Source organism: Vanessa atalanta, chromosome 16 (assembly GCF_905147765.1).
Source record: "Vanessa atalanta chromosome 16, ilVanAtal1.2, whole genome shotgun sequence".
Lineage (NCBI taxonomy): Eukaryota > Metazoa > Arthropoda > Insecta > Lepidoptera > Nymphalidae > Vanessa > Vanessa atalanta.
In genome coordinates this window covers 7,250,257-7,269,155 of record NC_061886.1, presented here as the reverse complement: position 1 = coordinate 7,269,155, position 18,899 = coordinate 7,250,257, and the positions used below count along the sequence as shown (strand labels likewise).

Here is an 18,899-nt window from a genome sequence, read left to right as displayed (position 1 = left end):
ATATGTATAAAATTGGAATATATTTAAAAAAATCCTATATAACTATATAAATATTACAAAAAACAATATTGAAAATACATTTTATTAGTGAACGAAAACACTTTGCTAATAAATTAAACAACTATTTATTAATATAGACATAATATCTCTTAGAAGTATAAAATGAAAACGCATTGATTAGAACTAATAAATAAAATAATAGTTTAAAATGTAGTAGCGACCTCAATATTCAATAACCATTAAGTTCATCTCAGACCGGACGTCTTAATCATATCTATGTAGAAATATTTGTAAGCGAGAGCCATAAATATTTCTATGGTTAATTTTTGTGTGCCGTGACTCTGAGGTCAAACGCCGTGGTAAATAATTGCACTTGTGCAAGTTATGTACAGCGCAGACATCAGACCGATTTTGTTAGATTAATTATACCGATTTTCAACAAGCAATTTATATAATAAGTATTTATGTAAAATGTTATGTGAAAATATTGTGACGTTACTTACTGAAGAATAAAAGAAAGGAGCCTCACAGTTATAGCGTATAATGTTTAACATTTAACATCTCACCTTGGTAATAAGCAAAATTAATGTTGTATTCCTTCGGAAAATAGATTGTTACTATCTGACGACAAACTTTTTAACATAAAATAATGCTAAACATTATTTCACTTAAAGCCGAGATGGTGCACTGATTATCGCAGGATCCAGACAAGTAGCTCTTAATTTCTATGTACCTATTTTTGGTTTTTATTTATGTCGTGCTTGGTGGTGGAGGAAAATATCGCAAAAGTTCTGCCACATGTGCACCAAACCGGATCGAAAAGTCTTCTCAGAGGTAGAGAAGGACTTGAGTTTACTATTTTACTTTTATTGTTACAATTGAAGTTTTTTTGGTTATTTTAGTCTTGTTAAATAATAGCAGTACCAGGTACTGTCTGCGTGAACTCTAATTGATTAGGCTCTGCGCGTTCATTGTTTGATTTAGTGATTCCACTGACAGTGTTCCAATAATGTGTTACAAAATCCTTGAAAGTCACATTCTTTGTTTTAAACTAGAACGCTGAACTAATCATAGAATGACTTTAAATTATTAATGTCAGACCAAAAAAAAGAATGAAAATTTGAAAAAAGAATAACGATTAAATTGTTCTTCGGACATTGTATCAAATTATGTTTTTTTTTTAATCGCATGATGATATCGTCACTATCTTAACCTTTTCTCAATTATTATTGAGGTCAATGCAGTATGTCCTTTTCTACAATTTATCTTGATTCGTCATCACCTTCACATTTACACCCATTTTGTTGAAACAATATTTAATATTTATTATTTTGTCTCTCTTTCCCTTGCTATCCGTTAATACAAATATTCAATATAGTATTAGGCACACGTCCCTTCTGTCACTAGCTTAACCTTAAAATTTCTGATGTACACACTTATTTGTCTTGTCCTTTCTTATAACACTCCGAATCTATCTCAACATTTTCATTATTCGATACAAGATTATATAGATGATAAAAAAGCGTGGAGTTAATGCTTGTTGACTTCCAGGCAGGATATATTACATACATATATAATTGTATTTAACTAACATGATTGTATTTTTCGATGTCGTAAAAGAGTAACTACTGAGTTTCTTGCCGGTTCTTCTCGATAGAATCTACATTCCGAACCGGTGGTAGCTTCACTTAATATAGTTTGTTTAAAATGACGATTCAAAAGCCTACTTAAATAAAGTATATTTTGATTTGATTTTGATTATCAACTACATTATTTCATAGAACACCATACAACATTACAGCACTACAAGAAGATATATTTACAAGTCAAAAGCTCTTCTTTTATGGATGTCAGCGGCATATGGTAAGAGAAATAAGAGAAGAAATTATTTAAAAAAAAAAAAAAAGAGATTTGTCATCATATTGCCATTATTTGAAAATATAAGTCATATATCAATAAAGAAATATATTGACCTAATACATACCATATACATATGTGATAGTGGTTAGGGATTCATGAAACACTTTACTTTATGTACAACCTTATATTCATTATTCGATAATTAATTAATTCAGAAAATACATATTGTATATATATTATAATTTTTTTTTACATTCGTTTCGGTAATATTACGAAGGAAATTTGATTTTCAACCAACTTAATTCTTCATCATTAGGCTTAGGAATATCATTATGTATTTGTCCATCTGAAAATAATTATACATTGATCATTATTGTATAATTATCATAGTTCAATGGTGTTATATAAGTCCTTTCGCGATTATTAAATCGCAGGTACATTGATATTGTCATTACTTGTAGAACTCATCGCTTAAATAAAAAAAGTAGAAACATGAAGGATTCCTTAGTAAAATCGTAATTTTAAAATATTACTTTTATTACTATTTCTTATATTTTATAACGAAGTCCCCCTGTCTGTCTCTTGGTTTGAACGTGATTAACTCAAACCTAACGATTTTCATACGGTTTTCACCAGCAGACGAAGTAATTCAAGAGGAATGTTTATGTGTACTTAAACTATGTATAGTTCATTAGTGTTGGTAAAAGAACAAAGAAGAAGAAAAAATGATGTGACGTAAACTAATACAGTTATATGTATCGACATTAACGCTTAAGATAAAATATTTAAATAACTATGGACTAACAATATTTTCTTAGCAAGGAAGATTGCTTCCGTAGAAATAATAAATCTTTTATTATTATATCGTTTGTAATATTTATTTATTTTATGCTATAGTTGTGATATTTTATTATTTGACTAGTAAATATATAAGATACAACTCACTTTTCTTCAATGTGTTTATTATATCGACAAACTGGGTGTTATAATTCTCTCCTCTTGTAAAATAATTCATTTCATTTGAACCGGTGCCTTGGTTACAATGTTCTAAAAAATATACCTCGTGAGCTCATAAGCATAATTTAACTAAAAAAATTAAAGGGTTAAATATTTTGCAAAACTTACGTCCACTTTTCATACCTTTAAATGTAATTAGAAAATAATTAGTAAGATGTAAGAACAATATAGATACTACGTGTAATTATAATATATAATAATGTTGAGGTTTTCTTAACGTGGGTACTTTTAATGGTTTTTAAGTTGTGATTAATTTTATTTATACTTGTGTTTACTTTGATTATCTAGTTCTCTGCGGAAAATGAAAACATCACAAGGCAACTGCAAACACTTTGTCGGATAAAATGTTACATCAGATGAAGGTATACTAAATAGCAAGTTAATGCAAGTTGGTTGTGTTTACACTTCCGCGCCTCTGAAATTAAAAAAAGCCCTGTGTCCAGCGTCTAGAATGCCATTTCACCGGATTATTATTATGAGGTAACAGTGTTTGCTTATGGACTGCCTCACCCAATGCCATCCAAAGATCTTTTTTCAGCAAAGGTTGCATGGCTTCTTGACCATCTAAAATCAAAAAGTATACAATTTTGTTAAAAAATTATGAACCTACACTGCCAATGAAAATTCCTTATTTATGAGCAATACTGGTCGAGTGTCACGTGACAAACTATCAAGCAATTTAAGGCTACGGTAAGTAGGATGAATTTGTAAATGTTTTGTGACAATAATATTAGGCGATATTGACAAAGTCAAAGAAACTAGCCATACCTTCAATATACGATCAAAATATTAATTAATAATTACAAGTTAAGTTCACTTACTCATTATATTATGTTTTTTCTCGAAATCTTCCAATGCTTTTTTCAAATCTTTCATGTAAACAATTTGATTATCTTGATCTATAAAATTATTTAAAGTAAGTATTTAAATATTGATTAAAAAATACGTTGAATATCTATTTATTATTAAAACCAATAATTGTTTGACAATAATTGTAAATTAAATTATTTGCATACCTGATACGAGTTTGGAGGTCTCTAAATTTAGTGTCTCTGGGTTAGATATAGAAGAAGCTGGAAAAACGCATATACATATTTGTTTATGTTTTCAAAATTGCTAGAAATTGATAGAATTCTTAACAATCAAATAATTTTTATGATAAATACTAAATAATAGTAATGAGCAATGTATACAGTACGTATAATTTATAAAAAAATATGTTCAAACGACAAAAAAATCAATTGTGTTGGATGTATATAATGCCCATGCATATTTATATAAGGCTATTCAATTGTTTTCATGCAGGAGTATAAGAAAATTGACTACCTGATAGCAAATAATGATCTTAGTTTAAGAACATTTACAGTATAAGAAATAAAACCACTCATAGCACCGTCAATGAACCGCTAACTATGAGATCTTTAATTACTTACGTGTTGTTATATTGTTGTTCCTGCGAACTGAAAATAAACCATATAAAGCAAATATATACCGTAAAGGATATTGTTACAATTTTAGTATGGGATAATTGCTTAAATATTAAATAGATTACAAAAATTCTCGTGCCTGTCGGTAAAGATCTAACGTAAGGGAAATAGTACGAATTATTCTAAGAGAAATTGTATACATAATATAAAATGTTACAAAATTTAAGCAAGACCAACTTGTGCCTCGTTGATCTTGTAGCTAATTTTCAGCTCGTACGCAAATTAAGGCACGAAGTCCTCGTACCCTGGATTAAGTCATTGAATAAATCAATAAATTCTGCTTCGTTTTTGCTTAGTACTGTGTACTATCTTAATTAAGCATTTAAATAATTAGGAATTAAGCAGACGAACTAAACGACATGAGTAATGGTATGATTTGGCCTTCGTTTCTTCAGTTCGAATTTAGAAAAGAAATAAGGAGGATAGTGCAAACCCTGAACGCAGCGTCCAGAAATGAAATGAAATGAAAACTGTTGTTTCAATGCAAAAACAAAAGCAGTGCAAAGCGGCAATCGACGACAGCAGCAACAGCAGCAGCAGAAGCACTGGAGAAGCAGTTCCTCCACAAAACAGCAGCTTCAACTCAGCAAAAATCTTCAGCTGAGTCCACCAAGCAATATTATAATACTTTGGAAAATAATTTTCAAAGTATACAAAAAAAACACTCCCTCAGGAGTGTTTAAATAAATGAAAATTCGGATTGCCGATACATCACCACGTACAATATCTGACAAGGATTGCCTTGTCAGATATTGTACGTGGCCGGTTATTGTACAAAGAGGTTTAGTAACCTGAACCTCTCAAAAAATGGAAATATACATTGATGACGTAGGTAACCCTCCGTTTACATATAATTGGTGTATATTGAAGTATAAGGTGACCGGCGGCGCCTGCACAACGATAAACAGAACGACGTAGACAACGCAGTGCTGCCATCTCATAAGACGAACAGATAATAAATACAAAGAAGATTACGATTCAAAATTCGAAGTTTTGTTAAATAACCGTTAAATGTTCATAACGACAAATAACTACTACATTTTTATTAATATTAAAATATTGCAAAAATTAAATTTATAGGATTATAGTTATATATATATATAGAGTTTTGGTCACGTCCACCATCATAAAAATATACATTTCATTATATATTAATAAAACATATAATATACAATTTAGACATAGTTATTGCATTTTAATTGTTATGATGTTCTGCGCTTTGATTATAAATGATTAGTTAAGTTTTAAAAGAATTAACAAAGCGGCTTTGCTTTCAAAAATTATGAATACTAATTTGTCTTGGCGTATATGTCAATTAATTAATCATTAGAAATATATAAGAATAGAACAACTTTTAGATAACGCTCGTTGCTTTAATGAGGACATTTATTTCCCTGCAAATATTTTAGAATAAATTATAAATAAAACTCACAATGTCAAATGAGTAAATATCGATATTTAGGGTTCCTTTATCAAAATAAAAGATTTTAAAATAAGAGTGAATAAATTTTTTTTTTATATATCCTTTTGTCAAACTTCTTTAGAAATTCAAAAACATGGCTATTAAAATTGATGATAAATTTCATAATTTTAGTGTACGTTTATATTATACATAACGATATATTTAAATAAAATTTTAGAATTCAATTATGTAAGAGGTTTTTTTATTTTTATTTATTAATTTTATTCTACCCTTTCTTGTTATATTTTAATGTTTAAGAATTCGATAAAATAAAGGCGTTCCTGTTCATTTACATATACGAAAACATAAATTAATAATCATTATCTACATATTTTAATATTTTGGGCATTAATTTTCAAATATATTATACTAATTCAGCTTGTATATATATATAAATACAAGCTGAATAATGAAATGTATATATTGAAACTTCTGATTGACATTTAAAGACTTCCACAGCGTTTGACTGATTATCCTCAACGTAAATATAATCACTGAAATAGATAGGCAGCTCTTTGGAATTGCTTTACAAACACTTTAGCTTTTATAGCCAATAAACTATGTATAAATATATGCAGTTAATATTTAAATAGAATACAATAAAAATATAGTTAGGATATGTTTTAAACTATTATTATATATATAGTATTATACATGTATTACATACAGTGAGAACTTAGTTTAAAATCTTTTAATATTATTAGCGTAAAAAGGTTTCAGAAAATTTGTACTGAATTTCGGCAATGACTGATCACAGGCATAAACCTAAGCTAAAAAGAATTTGATTTAATTAAATATTTATAAAATTTTATACAACAATTCTTTTTTTGAAATTCTGATTCGATATTTGACCTTGATTCACATATATGTATACGTTAATACACTAAACCAATGAAACAGCAAAATTAAGTATTTAAATAGTATGGAAGTGATACAAACCTATTTCGTGGACCTGATTCTTTTTGCTAAACCGTCTTCGCGAAGCTTCCTTGTCATAGTTTCGTTCTATATCAAATTGTACTTCGATTTCATGATTAGGAAAAAAACCTGAACAAAATTATTTGAATAAATAAAATCCCCTAGGTATGTAGATATTCTACTAACATACTAAAATTATATTATTTTCATTTTACAAACGTAAGAATTAGGTAATTTAACATGAAATCTATTTAAAAATAACATCATGTTAAATATCCTACATCATCATACGGTGTTATTCTATTTATTTCTGCACACGTTATACAGGAACGAGCTATTCCAGAAGAAAGGTTGGATGGAAAAGTGCTCGCAGGCATCGTAATTTCAATAATTCGGAGAGTTGAAGAGGTCATTCGAACATAATATTAATGATATCAATAGATAATGACAAAATTAGAAGAAAAACTTTAGGCAACGGATACGGAGAATTCGTTTCTTGAAAGACAAGGGCCCTCGTGGATGAATAGGGATCCGGGTGTTTCTAGTATATCATCTGAGGTAAATTAGAAGCATCTCTTGATAAATAATTAGACGAACGGCAGCCGGCGGGGCTGCACACACATGCGCGAGCAAACCGTTAACCTCGTCACTCATGAAGCAAAAGAACATATTGTGGGTTTTGACTGGTGCAATCAATTGTATGAACATTTCCGAGATAAGGATTCGTCGGAAATCCGAGATTAACCATGAACGTTAGTTTCAACACAGTCATGAAGTATTTCAACACCAATTATTTTTACAATTCTTTACTGCTACTATTAAACGGTTGAAACTAGTTGTTACGAATGTAATCCCATATTTTCTTGATACGTGAAGATTTTATCATTGTCCAGGAGCATTTAAATTTATCATTAACCAACAGCTAAGCCACCAAACGAAGTCGGAAATACATGTTCCTTCACTCCAATCATTTAAGACTACGTACATGTTTAAAAATATTTGGACTTTTTTTTATTTAATTTCGAGGACAATTACATTCAGCCTGTAGTGTCAACTTGACGAATTCCTTATTTAAGTGTAAAAATTAACGAACCTGTCAATTTTTTAATTGGTCTCACGAACGTTTCCAGATTGTTTCGCAATTCGTCGACGTCGGCATTGAGGTTACCTTCAAAATTTACATTTAAAAAAATTCCACACTAATCCGAACATAAAATAAATTATTAATACAGTTAATAATTTTAAAGCCTCATATATGAGGAGCCAGTACTTGTACTAGCTACTTATCACTAGTTACCGTACTACCAATAAGAGCTTTAAATTATTTATCGTGTTACAAGTGTAAGTAGGGCTTGATAGCAAATAAAACGAACATGATACACATTAGGTGATCAGTAAAAATAAGTAGTCGACCTAAAACGGGGTGAAAACTTTTCTTCTGAAGAAGAAGTTTTATAATGTATTTCTAAAAAATTAATTTTTACTTATAGAAGCGATAATAATAAGTCGCGCTTTTGTGTCGATAACCAGCGAGCTCAACCCATAAATTGAAACTGACAATGAAAATGACTTATAATTTTTTTTGTATAATAGGATTAGGGTAAGTGCACGATGTCGTTTAAAAGCATATTACAAAATCTTGTTTTTTATACTATGATTAGTTTAAAAAAAAACTTAATAAACAAATATTTAAAAAATTATTAAACATTATAACCTCATAATAAACATAGATATATATTTATAGATGATTAGCTATCCAGAGGGAAATAGATCGTGAGGTTGGTTATATTTGACAATCAGGAAACTCTATAGCAACTTAAACTGTCAGGTAGTACTTACTTTTATGTCTATTAAGAATAAATATGTACTAAAAAGATCATCTCTATTGAGGCAAAAGCGATAACTTACGACTTCTGTAAAAACATTTACATTTATACAATAATGTTATCGATACCATAAAATACAGCACAGAAATCATATTATTTTTCCTTTTACTCTGTAAATAATACTTAAACTCGGCTACCGAATTAAACGGAAATCAATAAACTTCAAGAATTGTAAACATTATATGACTATATAGTTTTATTGTGATGGATTATATAACGAAAAATATTTAAATATAATATTATGTTTGAGAAAGTGTGTTTGTTGATTTATCCTTAAATATAGAATAGAGATAAAAACGCTGTGGACTGTCAGAGAGTGACGTAGTCTACTAGGAGTAAAGAGTGGTGTAATGTATAGAAAATCATTTCGTAAAATCATTCGAAATACTATATTCATATTCAGTATAAATGTCAGACAGTGTTACTATCTATATGCATTGGAAGTCGTAGATACCAGACGATCTTCATTGTTTCGAAGAGTGTCTTTGAAGAGTCATTATTTGTTTCGTGAGAATACGTATTCCTTGGCTGGTCTGGATTGTATTCGACCAGTCAGATCAATATTGGATCATCTCTATTAAGGATTTTTAGATTGTACTCTAGGATCTCCTTTTTTGTCGCTATTTCACCAAGGCGGAAATTTTACTCTTCCTAATCATCCTTTAAATATACATTTATATTAGGCGTTTTCTGTAGAAAAAAGTATACCGTTCAAGCTTTGCAATTCAAAACAATAATTAGACATAGAGATATATTACATACCTAAACGTAAAATGTATTTGATTATCATTGGAAAATAGATCGACCGGGTTCTTGTTTACCTCTGTAAGGTTAATTAGCCAAGATATTATATTATGATGTATTTATTTTATACTATGTAAAATATACACTAATAAGTTTCTAATTCATAAGTTATAACTGGCCATAGTCACATAATTACTTTAATTACGTAACTATGGCAACGGGAGAATAAGCTGGAAGGATTTGACATGATGGTGGGATATTTTTTGACAATAAAATATAAGAATATAATCGACTTTAATTGGAGAAATAAACTTAGATCCTTTTACCTCTAATATTATTTTAAACAAATTCTATAAAAAAAAATAACTATAATATTATCTTTGTGAAATCGGAATAAATAGCTAGTTTTATAATAGTTTACACTACTTTCCTTTGGTTTCGATACCTCTCCATCGTACTATATATATGTTTATTTTATGACTAACGCAAGTCTTTAAAATAATCAATTAGACTGTCATTATACTGATTAGTTCTAGAACGATGAATAAAATAATTTATTTCGCAAAGCGAGCCGGCTATTGCAATTTGTTATATATAATTATCGAAAGACAGCTCAGACCATTGCATATTGCAATTAAAGGTAATAAAATATTGTAATAATTATTTTTTATTGAACAATATCCGTACATATTGCACATATTATTATCTAACAGATAAACTTAAAATAAAAATATAAATATAATTTATGATATAAAGCTCAATTATGTTGATATATTAACTGTTTATTTTATAACTTGTTTTGCCCTTCATTTTTATTGATTTAAATTGGGACCATAAACATGATGAGTAGTCTAAAGTTTTCTGGTTGAGTTCACATTTACGGTTACTGCGCCACACCTTAGGATGGTAACGTGAAGTAATATAGCCTACAACTTACAACTTTCCTCAATCAACGGGCTATGTAATTTACAAAGATTTTTTCCAATTGCCTTATTGGTTATGTAATGTTAGAATGATGATCTAGATATCTATACTAAAATTATAAATGCGAAAGTTACTCTGTCTGTTACCTCTTACCGATGAGGTAAAATTTGGTATGGAGGTAGTTCAAGTCTCGGAAAAGGACATAGCCCACTTTTTTATATTCACTTCTTTGAGGGGGTAAAATGGGGGTAACGTATGTGTGCTATAGGTAGTGTTATAAATTTTGCGCGGGTAAAGTCACATGTCAATCTAATTTTCTATATACAATACCACACATCACGAGATATCCGAAACTGTAAGTCCGATTGACTTGAAATCCAGTATAATTACTCCTTTCAGGACGTAGATGCTAAGAAAAAAATTCTTGAAATTTTAACTTGAAGTAATTAATACAAGTATTGTAAAAGTTAGTGCTTTTAACTGTCAAAATTTGTATTCATTATACATAGCAGCATTAAACTTACATATTATTTCCTTAAAATGAAATAATATGTAATTTTAATAATGAAATAATACTGAAATAAATACAAAATAAAAAAATTGATTAACAAGCGGTGTTTTTAGTTATTATATTATTTTATCTGATACCCGAAGGCAATCCGATTATTCGCAATGTGATCATCTCAAAGTCGTTAGTTTCATAGAAACATTTATACAAAAGTAATTCCTATTTATTATTTTACCTCATTTTTCTTGTAATAATTTAACTACTATCCAGATTGTAGAAAATCGTTTAAATTTCTACACAAAATAAATATTAATCTCTTGTATTCAGGTAATTGAGATGAAAAGTTACGGGTCATTATTCAGGCAGTAAATCAATATCGTATTTAAAAATACCACTTAATCGTAGGTTTATTCATGGTAGGTTCCAATGCACCTGCACGCAATTGAAACGAAATAAGACACGTACATAAATTTTCATGTCTTACCCCCGGGTCACACGACTAATATATTCCGTATTGTGTGCATGAGCATAGTACCTAGTATTGTTAGATTAATGTTGTTATCGGCTTATATATATTTTACGACTTTAGACGAATTTTCATTCTTTTGGTTTCAAGGCTTTCTCTGTTACGTGGAATTAAATTGCATACAATGTTTTGTATAAGAAATATTGTTACTAAAAATTCGATTTTTTTTTTATAAAATACGAAAAAGTTCTTAATGTATTTTTTATTCTGAGTATAAGTTATAGCAGTTGCAGAATTCTGAATTTAATTTGTTCATATAAGCTGAACGAATATTTGTAAAGTTAATTTTAATAATACTTTGGTATTTTTAACGTATAACTAGGAAATGTGATTGTACGACAATTTTATGGATATATGAAGGTATTGGTGCATTAACTTGAGTCATTTTATTGAAATTATTTAACATTATAGGATGTTCAAAACTAGTGTTCTAAATTTAAACCTAAAATGACTACTAAGTTACGATAATAGTGAGTATTTAATAAGATGCATAATTTTATTAAGTTAATTTATTATAATAAATTTTATTAGATGCATATATGCTCTATACATATAATATAAAATTTAATAAGAGAATCGATAAAGTTTATTGCGACGGAGGAATTATTGCCCTCGTGAATCTCGATAGCTTCGGACTGTACCTAATATTGCGCTTATCGTGCGCTGCGACAATCGTGCGCTCGACCGAGCATGTGTGATGATACGATTTGCTTCTATTAGTTGACTTAGAATCTATTGCAAAAATCCTACTTTGTAATTGGCCAGTATTTGATACTCGATCAAAGTTTTACGTCCCAACGATGGGCGTCCCTTTGTTTCCGTTATTTGAGTTTGAATTTATAGGAAGAATCTACGTCGTTGTAATTGGTCAAGCGTTTGAGTTGACGTTTCTAGGATTTGATTATGTGCGATGAGTAGATTTGCTACTATTATTTAAGTTCGATTTTTTTACGGTTTGATATTTGTGAAGAGTTTATTAATAAGGTTATTGGCGAGATCGAGCATTTGCGATAGAAACGATTTTTCTATTTGCTTTTATATTTAAGTTACAATTTGGAATACGGACGAGTACTAATTTCGATAACAAAAAGAAATTAACGATATTTAAAACAGAGTCTGGTAAATGGTAAGGAACGGTATTATATAGGAATAAGAATAGGATACCGGATACAGTGAGTTGAACTTATCATTAGTAGGCTAAATCCATAAGTCATATCTATTCAAAGCTTTTTTCAAAGCTTAGCTTAGAGGGCCCCCTGAGCTCCTGGGCCCTGGATCTGCACTGCACCAACCGGCCCTACGATAGCTACGTCACTGCATTTATATTTTAAAATTCTTAATTTAAACGATAGTATTATATCTTATGAGATATTTAAAAGTAACTGTATACGATTTATGAATATAGTATGCTTGATGTTAAAGAGTAACAGTGCCAGTGTCTTGTCGGTTCTTTTAAGCAGATTAACACCGAATTTATGGAAGCTTTAAATTGGTCGTGCAAAATGACAATTAAAATGTACTTGTCACTGTAATGAGTATTGTAATGTAATCTTCACCTGTTTATCAATAATTTCGTAAAGGTCCCAATCAACAACTATCCACCATTACAGATCATTAAAAAATAATATCTATGTACTTGACAATATGTATCCGCATTCGTATAATCGAAATATTTCGATATTAAATCCATAAAATTCAATGACATGAAGTTCATCGGGCGGCCATGTTTGACGTTTATGGGTGCGTTCAGTGAGTGTGTTCGAAGTAATAATTTCGTGCAGGCGTACGGAAAGCTCAATGAAAACTTATCCAGAATAAATTAATAATAAATGATAAACCGTATTTGTTTATTTTATTTTATTTTACCCGGTTTTCATCTAGTGTAATTATAATTGTAATGACATGACTAAAGTATATTTTGAATTATTTGACTTTTATATCCAAGGATTAAATCTTATGTACGTTTGTAAACTACTTTGAGGATAACACGATATTAACTGTAAAATAATTGTTTTGAGTTGAAGTTGTTATGGATAAAAACGAAGAAATTTTCAAATATTTTAGGAGAGACTTCGTGGATACTAATGGAATTTGATGCTTTTGTTTGATTTTTAATTTATAATAAATTATTAAGAAAAAAAATCTAGTTACTGGAAACACCATCGGCATATTCACAAAAACATTGTATTCAAAAATACACGGACTGATCCCGTTTGATACACCAATACAGGTATTTACAACACTATTCAATTACAAAAAAAAACTCATTAAATTAAGTAATAAAACTTTAAACTAGCATAAGGATACAAAAAGATAATGGCCAAAGGCATTGGAATCAACGCAACAATTGTAATCATCTAAAAATCTACACAACAAACACAATAAAAAAAAATAATGATTGTAATATAATTTAAAAAAAACACACAATAATAAATAATAACTTGAATTTAATCACCCCAAATGGCGTATATATAAGCTTGTAAGTTTGTATTCATTTTGTGCTATCAATTAAACAACAAAATTGTATGGAATAATATGGAGCTAAATTTTTGTTTGTAAACAATTCTAATCAAGCGATTCGAACCTAAATATATTAGTAACATTTTCAAAGCCGATTTCAGCGGTGGCGGAACTTATGTCGCATTAGCACACAGTTTTGGTTATCAGTGACAGTTTTATGGCGATACAAGTGCATCCAAAACGGTCCAGCATGGTCAAGATCGTGACAACGGCTGACCTCTTTGCGTTATAAACATTTAATGGTATGCTGATCATAGATTATACTCGACTACTTTGATTTTTATATCGAATATGATAAATAGTATGTAATTAATAATGTTACAGAATTTGATATTTTAAAAGTAATAAAAAAATCGAATAAGACATTTATTTTTTATAGTTGCACGAACATAAAACGCCTTGACGCTTGTCTATACATTATAGCTTACAAAATAGCAAGTAAGTATATTATCAACTTCAAATTATTACTTATGGGGCAGGGCTTGTGTCACTTCAAGGAATTTTAAGATATTAACTAAGATAATCGGTTTATATTTAAGGCATAGTAACGTATATTAAGATAAAAGTACCCCATTTAATGAGCCGTTGTAGTACGTAATTGAAATCAAGTCTATTCATATATAGTTATTTTACAAAACTAGATTTTTACAAAACGTTTTCAACCAATATGTAATTACTATATATATATATAAATAAAAATCCTATTAACAGAGTAAATCAGTATTAATAAAATCGTAGCATTGTAGTATTCAGCTAAATAAAAGTAATAAAGTTTCTACATTTAGTAAACTACCAATAGCAAAAATTAAATAAAACCGATACTTGTGAAAATAGTTACTCTGTAACTTTTACTAATGTTCAATATGCCTTACGACATCAAAATTTGATTTTAATATAAACGGGTGTTGATGTAACACAAATATATGTACATATGATATTTGAATTGAGCTTTTCAATGAGATGAAAACTTGTATATTTAATATTTTACTTTGTGATTAATAAAATTAACTAATCAAATTTAACTCAAATCGAAACTATTGTACTCATATTAACAACTTTTTATTTGAATGACATAAGACCGACATAAATGGCAGCGAGGAAAGAATCTTTCTGTCCCTTTTCGGGTGGACTGAGTATTGAAATTGAATGAATAAAATAAATTAATTTTTATTCATAGCAGTTATTAATTTCACCTTCGGACATCTCGTCAAAATTCCAAATATCACCCACACCACCTAGATGTCCGAAAATCCACAACAGCGCGATTTTTAAGTCATTTTCTGCCTCGCACAACCACTCTGTGGAACCAGCTTTCGTCGGCGGTTTTTCCGAACCGATACGACTTGGGAACTTTAAAGAAAAGAGCGTACTCTTTCCTGAAAGTCCGGCAACGAACCTGCAAGCCCCCCGGTGTTGCAGATGTCCATGGGCAGTGGTAGTCACTTTCCATCAGGTGAGCCTCCTGCTCGTTTGCCACCTTTTGACATAAAAAATAATAATAATACAAATAACTGTCTCACTGCTGGGCAAGCTTCTTCTCCAAAAGAAGGCTTGGACATACTCAACCATACTACTTCACTGCGGTCTGTAAACATTCACGTGTCAAAAGCTTTAACCAACACATGCAGAACTATTTGAAATCTAACATAATATATTTGTAATTACTTGTAAATTTAATTGATAAAAAAAGTTTTAAGGAGATTGAAACTTTAAATCGCTTTTGTAAAATTTATTTATATGGCAAGTATGTAATTAAGGGAGAGAAGAGGAAAGGATATAGTATAAAGGTTTATTAGCAGCCTTTAAATTTCCCACTGCTCGGCTAAAGGCCTCCTCTCCCTTCGAAGAGAAGGTTTGGAGTCTATTCCACCACACTGCTCCAATGCGGGTTGGTGAAATACATATGTGGCAGAATTTCGTTGAAATTAGACACATGCAGGTACCGATGTTTTCGACGAACGACGAACGACGACGACGAAATCATCGGTTAAGATGCACGCGTTCTAACCACTGGGCCATCTGGGCTAAAGGTTTATAATGAACAAAAAAAAGGTGTATAGTATAAAGGTTTTAATAAACAATATAATTAAAAAAAAAACCCTATGCTACTTCAAAATACCGCTATAGTAATTTCATAATATTGCATAAGTATATTCTATAATTTCACTATAAGGACGCAAATACGTAACGAATATACCTACTTCTATAATCACATATTGGTTTACCATAAAATCATTTCATTAATCTCTATATTAGGAATGTTATCTTTGAAAGCAACGTTGCACGTGTAATTTAGAGGCATTTCTATGTTAATTTGATAACCTCTATTTAATAGCAAAGTGAAACAGTGTTTCATTATGTAGTAAATTTTGAAAACACTGTCTGTATTTAATATTAAATAAACCTTTTTAATTAAAGGATTTTTTTTTTTTGGTAATTTCCACCAATCGTTTGACCGAAATCTATGACCATGACTTTCACAGTTCTTACAATGTTTTGAACGATATGCTGCAAGATATATTCGTAGACTGAATATATATAGATATTTTTAAAGAAGAATTATTAACATTAAGTCCTTAAATACATACAAATATGAATTAAAAATAGTTCTTGTACAAATCTTGATTGCGTAGAATGGTGGCAAGAATGCTAGCTAGATAAATTAGTTTAAGTTCGAAATCAATCTATGCATGCAATCATAATATACAATATGATTAAACATAAACAATTTAATATTGTATATAATTATGAAACACTTAATCTATAGAAATGTAATTATTAATAAATTCTAAAGGGAAAACTAATATATAAACTTAAATTAGTCTAAAATCTTTGTGTGGGCCGCACTGTTTTGGCGCACATGGCAGTAGACACCATGTAAGTCTGCCCAGCGGCTATTCTCCTATTAGATAGCACTTCCTTAACAAAAGAGGCTCTGAGCCTCCCATTGCAACAATTGTATGAGCTATTTACCTTATCTGTAGCAAGCCACAATCACACCCGTTCTCGTATACTGTATTTTGTATACTTCGGTAAAGTAATTTTGATAATATTTTATTTATCAATTAAATGTCATCAGTGGTTGTTATATTAGATAAATTGTAATATTTGCCTCTATACTCAAACAGTCACGTCAAAGATTGCTTTTTTCTTACTAACACGTCTCCAAAATATTACTTTAATACGCACGGTGCAATATTTGTTTGTTACCATTGAGAGGTCGATACTGATGTGATTGTTCACGCACGAAGAGTATATAGAAATAATACGTAAGTATGCAACATTACAAATATCCAGTATAATTATTTAGTGACTACTTTATTCAACATCCGTATATCTCACTAAAATATTAAAAATATATAAATAGTGTTTCTGTTCGAAGTCCATACTTATAATAGTTATGATCGTTAATGTTTTGTCTAAAGATCCATTCAAAAAAAATGTTGGAATGTGACCGTAGTTCCTGAGCTCAAATCTAGGCAAATATAGTTATCCACTTATAAACGAGAAAATTATAAACGAGTAGGAAGATTAATATTTGTTAATTTATTTATTTATAATACAAAACTGTATACATTACAGGACATAGTTGTCCTAATTCGGTATCAAAGCACGTATATTAACAATATTTAAAATAAGTATCTACGTTATATGATATAGTACAATAAATATGTATGGAGATATATTAAAACGCTTGATGTAGTACAAATGTTTTGTTTGATTGTAAGTACCAAGAGTAATAGCGCTGTGTATAGAGTTGTATCGAAGAGTCCGTAGGAGCAACCGAACTAGCTGCGTTATAACAGTGATAGCGCGCGTGACGTGACCATAGCGGGACACTCCTAAACGTGTCCATACACGCCACCTGAATCTTTCTAATATGATAAATGTGAAAGTTTGTGTGTTCGGATGTTTTATACTCAATCACACGCGAACTACTATACGAATTATGTCAGGGAATAAAACAGTTTTTTTTTTCGAGTAATCCCAGGAAGTTTGCTCGTAATTGCTAGTTAAACTTTTAAGTGGCAACATTATGTTTACACATACAAATTGCCATTCATAAATATAAATAAATTTCGACCTTTTCATTAAGTGCTACCCTTAAACGGAATAATGATAAAGTATAAACGCGTCGACGATAACATCTGCATTCAATTTAATTCAATCATTGCAGTTATTTATTTTACGATGACAATACGTTAAAAGTGATTCAGTATAAAATGGGCTAAAGACGCGTTTAAGGTTTAATATTTTCATTGTTATATTATTGAACCAACGGTGAAAGATAATGCCTTTTTATATGACTATATAAAAAGTATATCATATCTGTAAGATTTATCTTCGATACTAAATACATTTATGCGTGTATCTGACAATACTTATTACACTCAAGGGCATATATATATAAAGGATATAATTATTCGGAAATGCTGAATAAATAGTACAATTCGTTCTTAATCTGCTGTACACAATTTTCATATCATTTATAATTCATCGCGTGCTCAGAGGTGAAGAAAAACATGTGTACTCACTAACTTGCCCTCGAGCAGCGTTTTAGAATACGCTCCAAGTTTTCTCCTTAAAAGTAAAAGAGGTATTTGCTCTGTTACTATGTTATTACTTAAGTATGTAAGCAACTATTATGTTATACGATTAATATTTAAACACTAAATTATATAGCGAAATCAACTTGTTTGTTAAAACAAAGAAAACCTGAATCTCGATTATGAAATCCTCAGCACGTGCTGCTAATGCAGACTTAGGGCGCGTACAGACGACCTTTAATGTTATTACGAAATATAAAACTTGACAAACTCAATTCTATACCAATTTATCAGTGTGTAAAGGCATTATTGTAATTGATTTATAACGAATAAAGGATAAACAACATTTTGCATTGATCGTGTTATTCAATCTAAAGGGCTATAGGAATCTTGTATACAAACCTCCTTAGTTAAACAGAAGTGTCTATGGAGCGTAAGCAAGTCGTGACATAACTCCGGCGGGCGGGCGTAATCTCGAATAAATTGCGTACACTTAGAGA

At 29.8% G+C, this 18,899-nt stretch overlaps 1 protein-coding gene across 1 annotated transcript in view; it reads right to left on the bottom strand.

Moving 5' to 3' along the window:
- Positions 1-2,129: 2,129 nt before the first annotated feature.
- LOC125070123 overlaps positions 2,130-18,899 on the bottom strand; it is a 30,522-nt gene continuing 13,752 nt past the window's right edge. Inside the window, exons 3-11 of the mRNA XM_047679824.1 lie at positions 7,838-7,943; positions 6,766-6,873; positions 4,311-4,337; positions 3,894-3,950; positions 3,699-3,776; positions 3,388-3,441; positions 2,986-3,000; positions 2,806-2,907; positions 2,130-2,206 (exon numbers count right to left, since the gene is read on the bottom strand). Of these exons, the coding sequence (XP_047535780.1) occupies positions 2,130-2,206; positions 2,806-2,907; positions 2,986-3,000; positions 3,388-3,441; positions 3,699-3,776; positions 3,894-3,950; positions 4,311-4,337; positions 6,766-6,873; positions 7,838-7,943 (624 nt within the window). The remainder of the gene's footprint in view (positions 2,207-2,805; positions 2,908-2,985; positions 3,001-3,387; positions 3,442-3,698; positions 3,777-3,893; positions 3,951-4,310; positions 4,338-6,765; positions 6,874-7,837; positions 7,944-18,899) is intronic.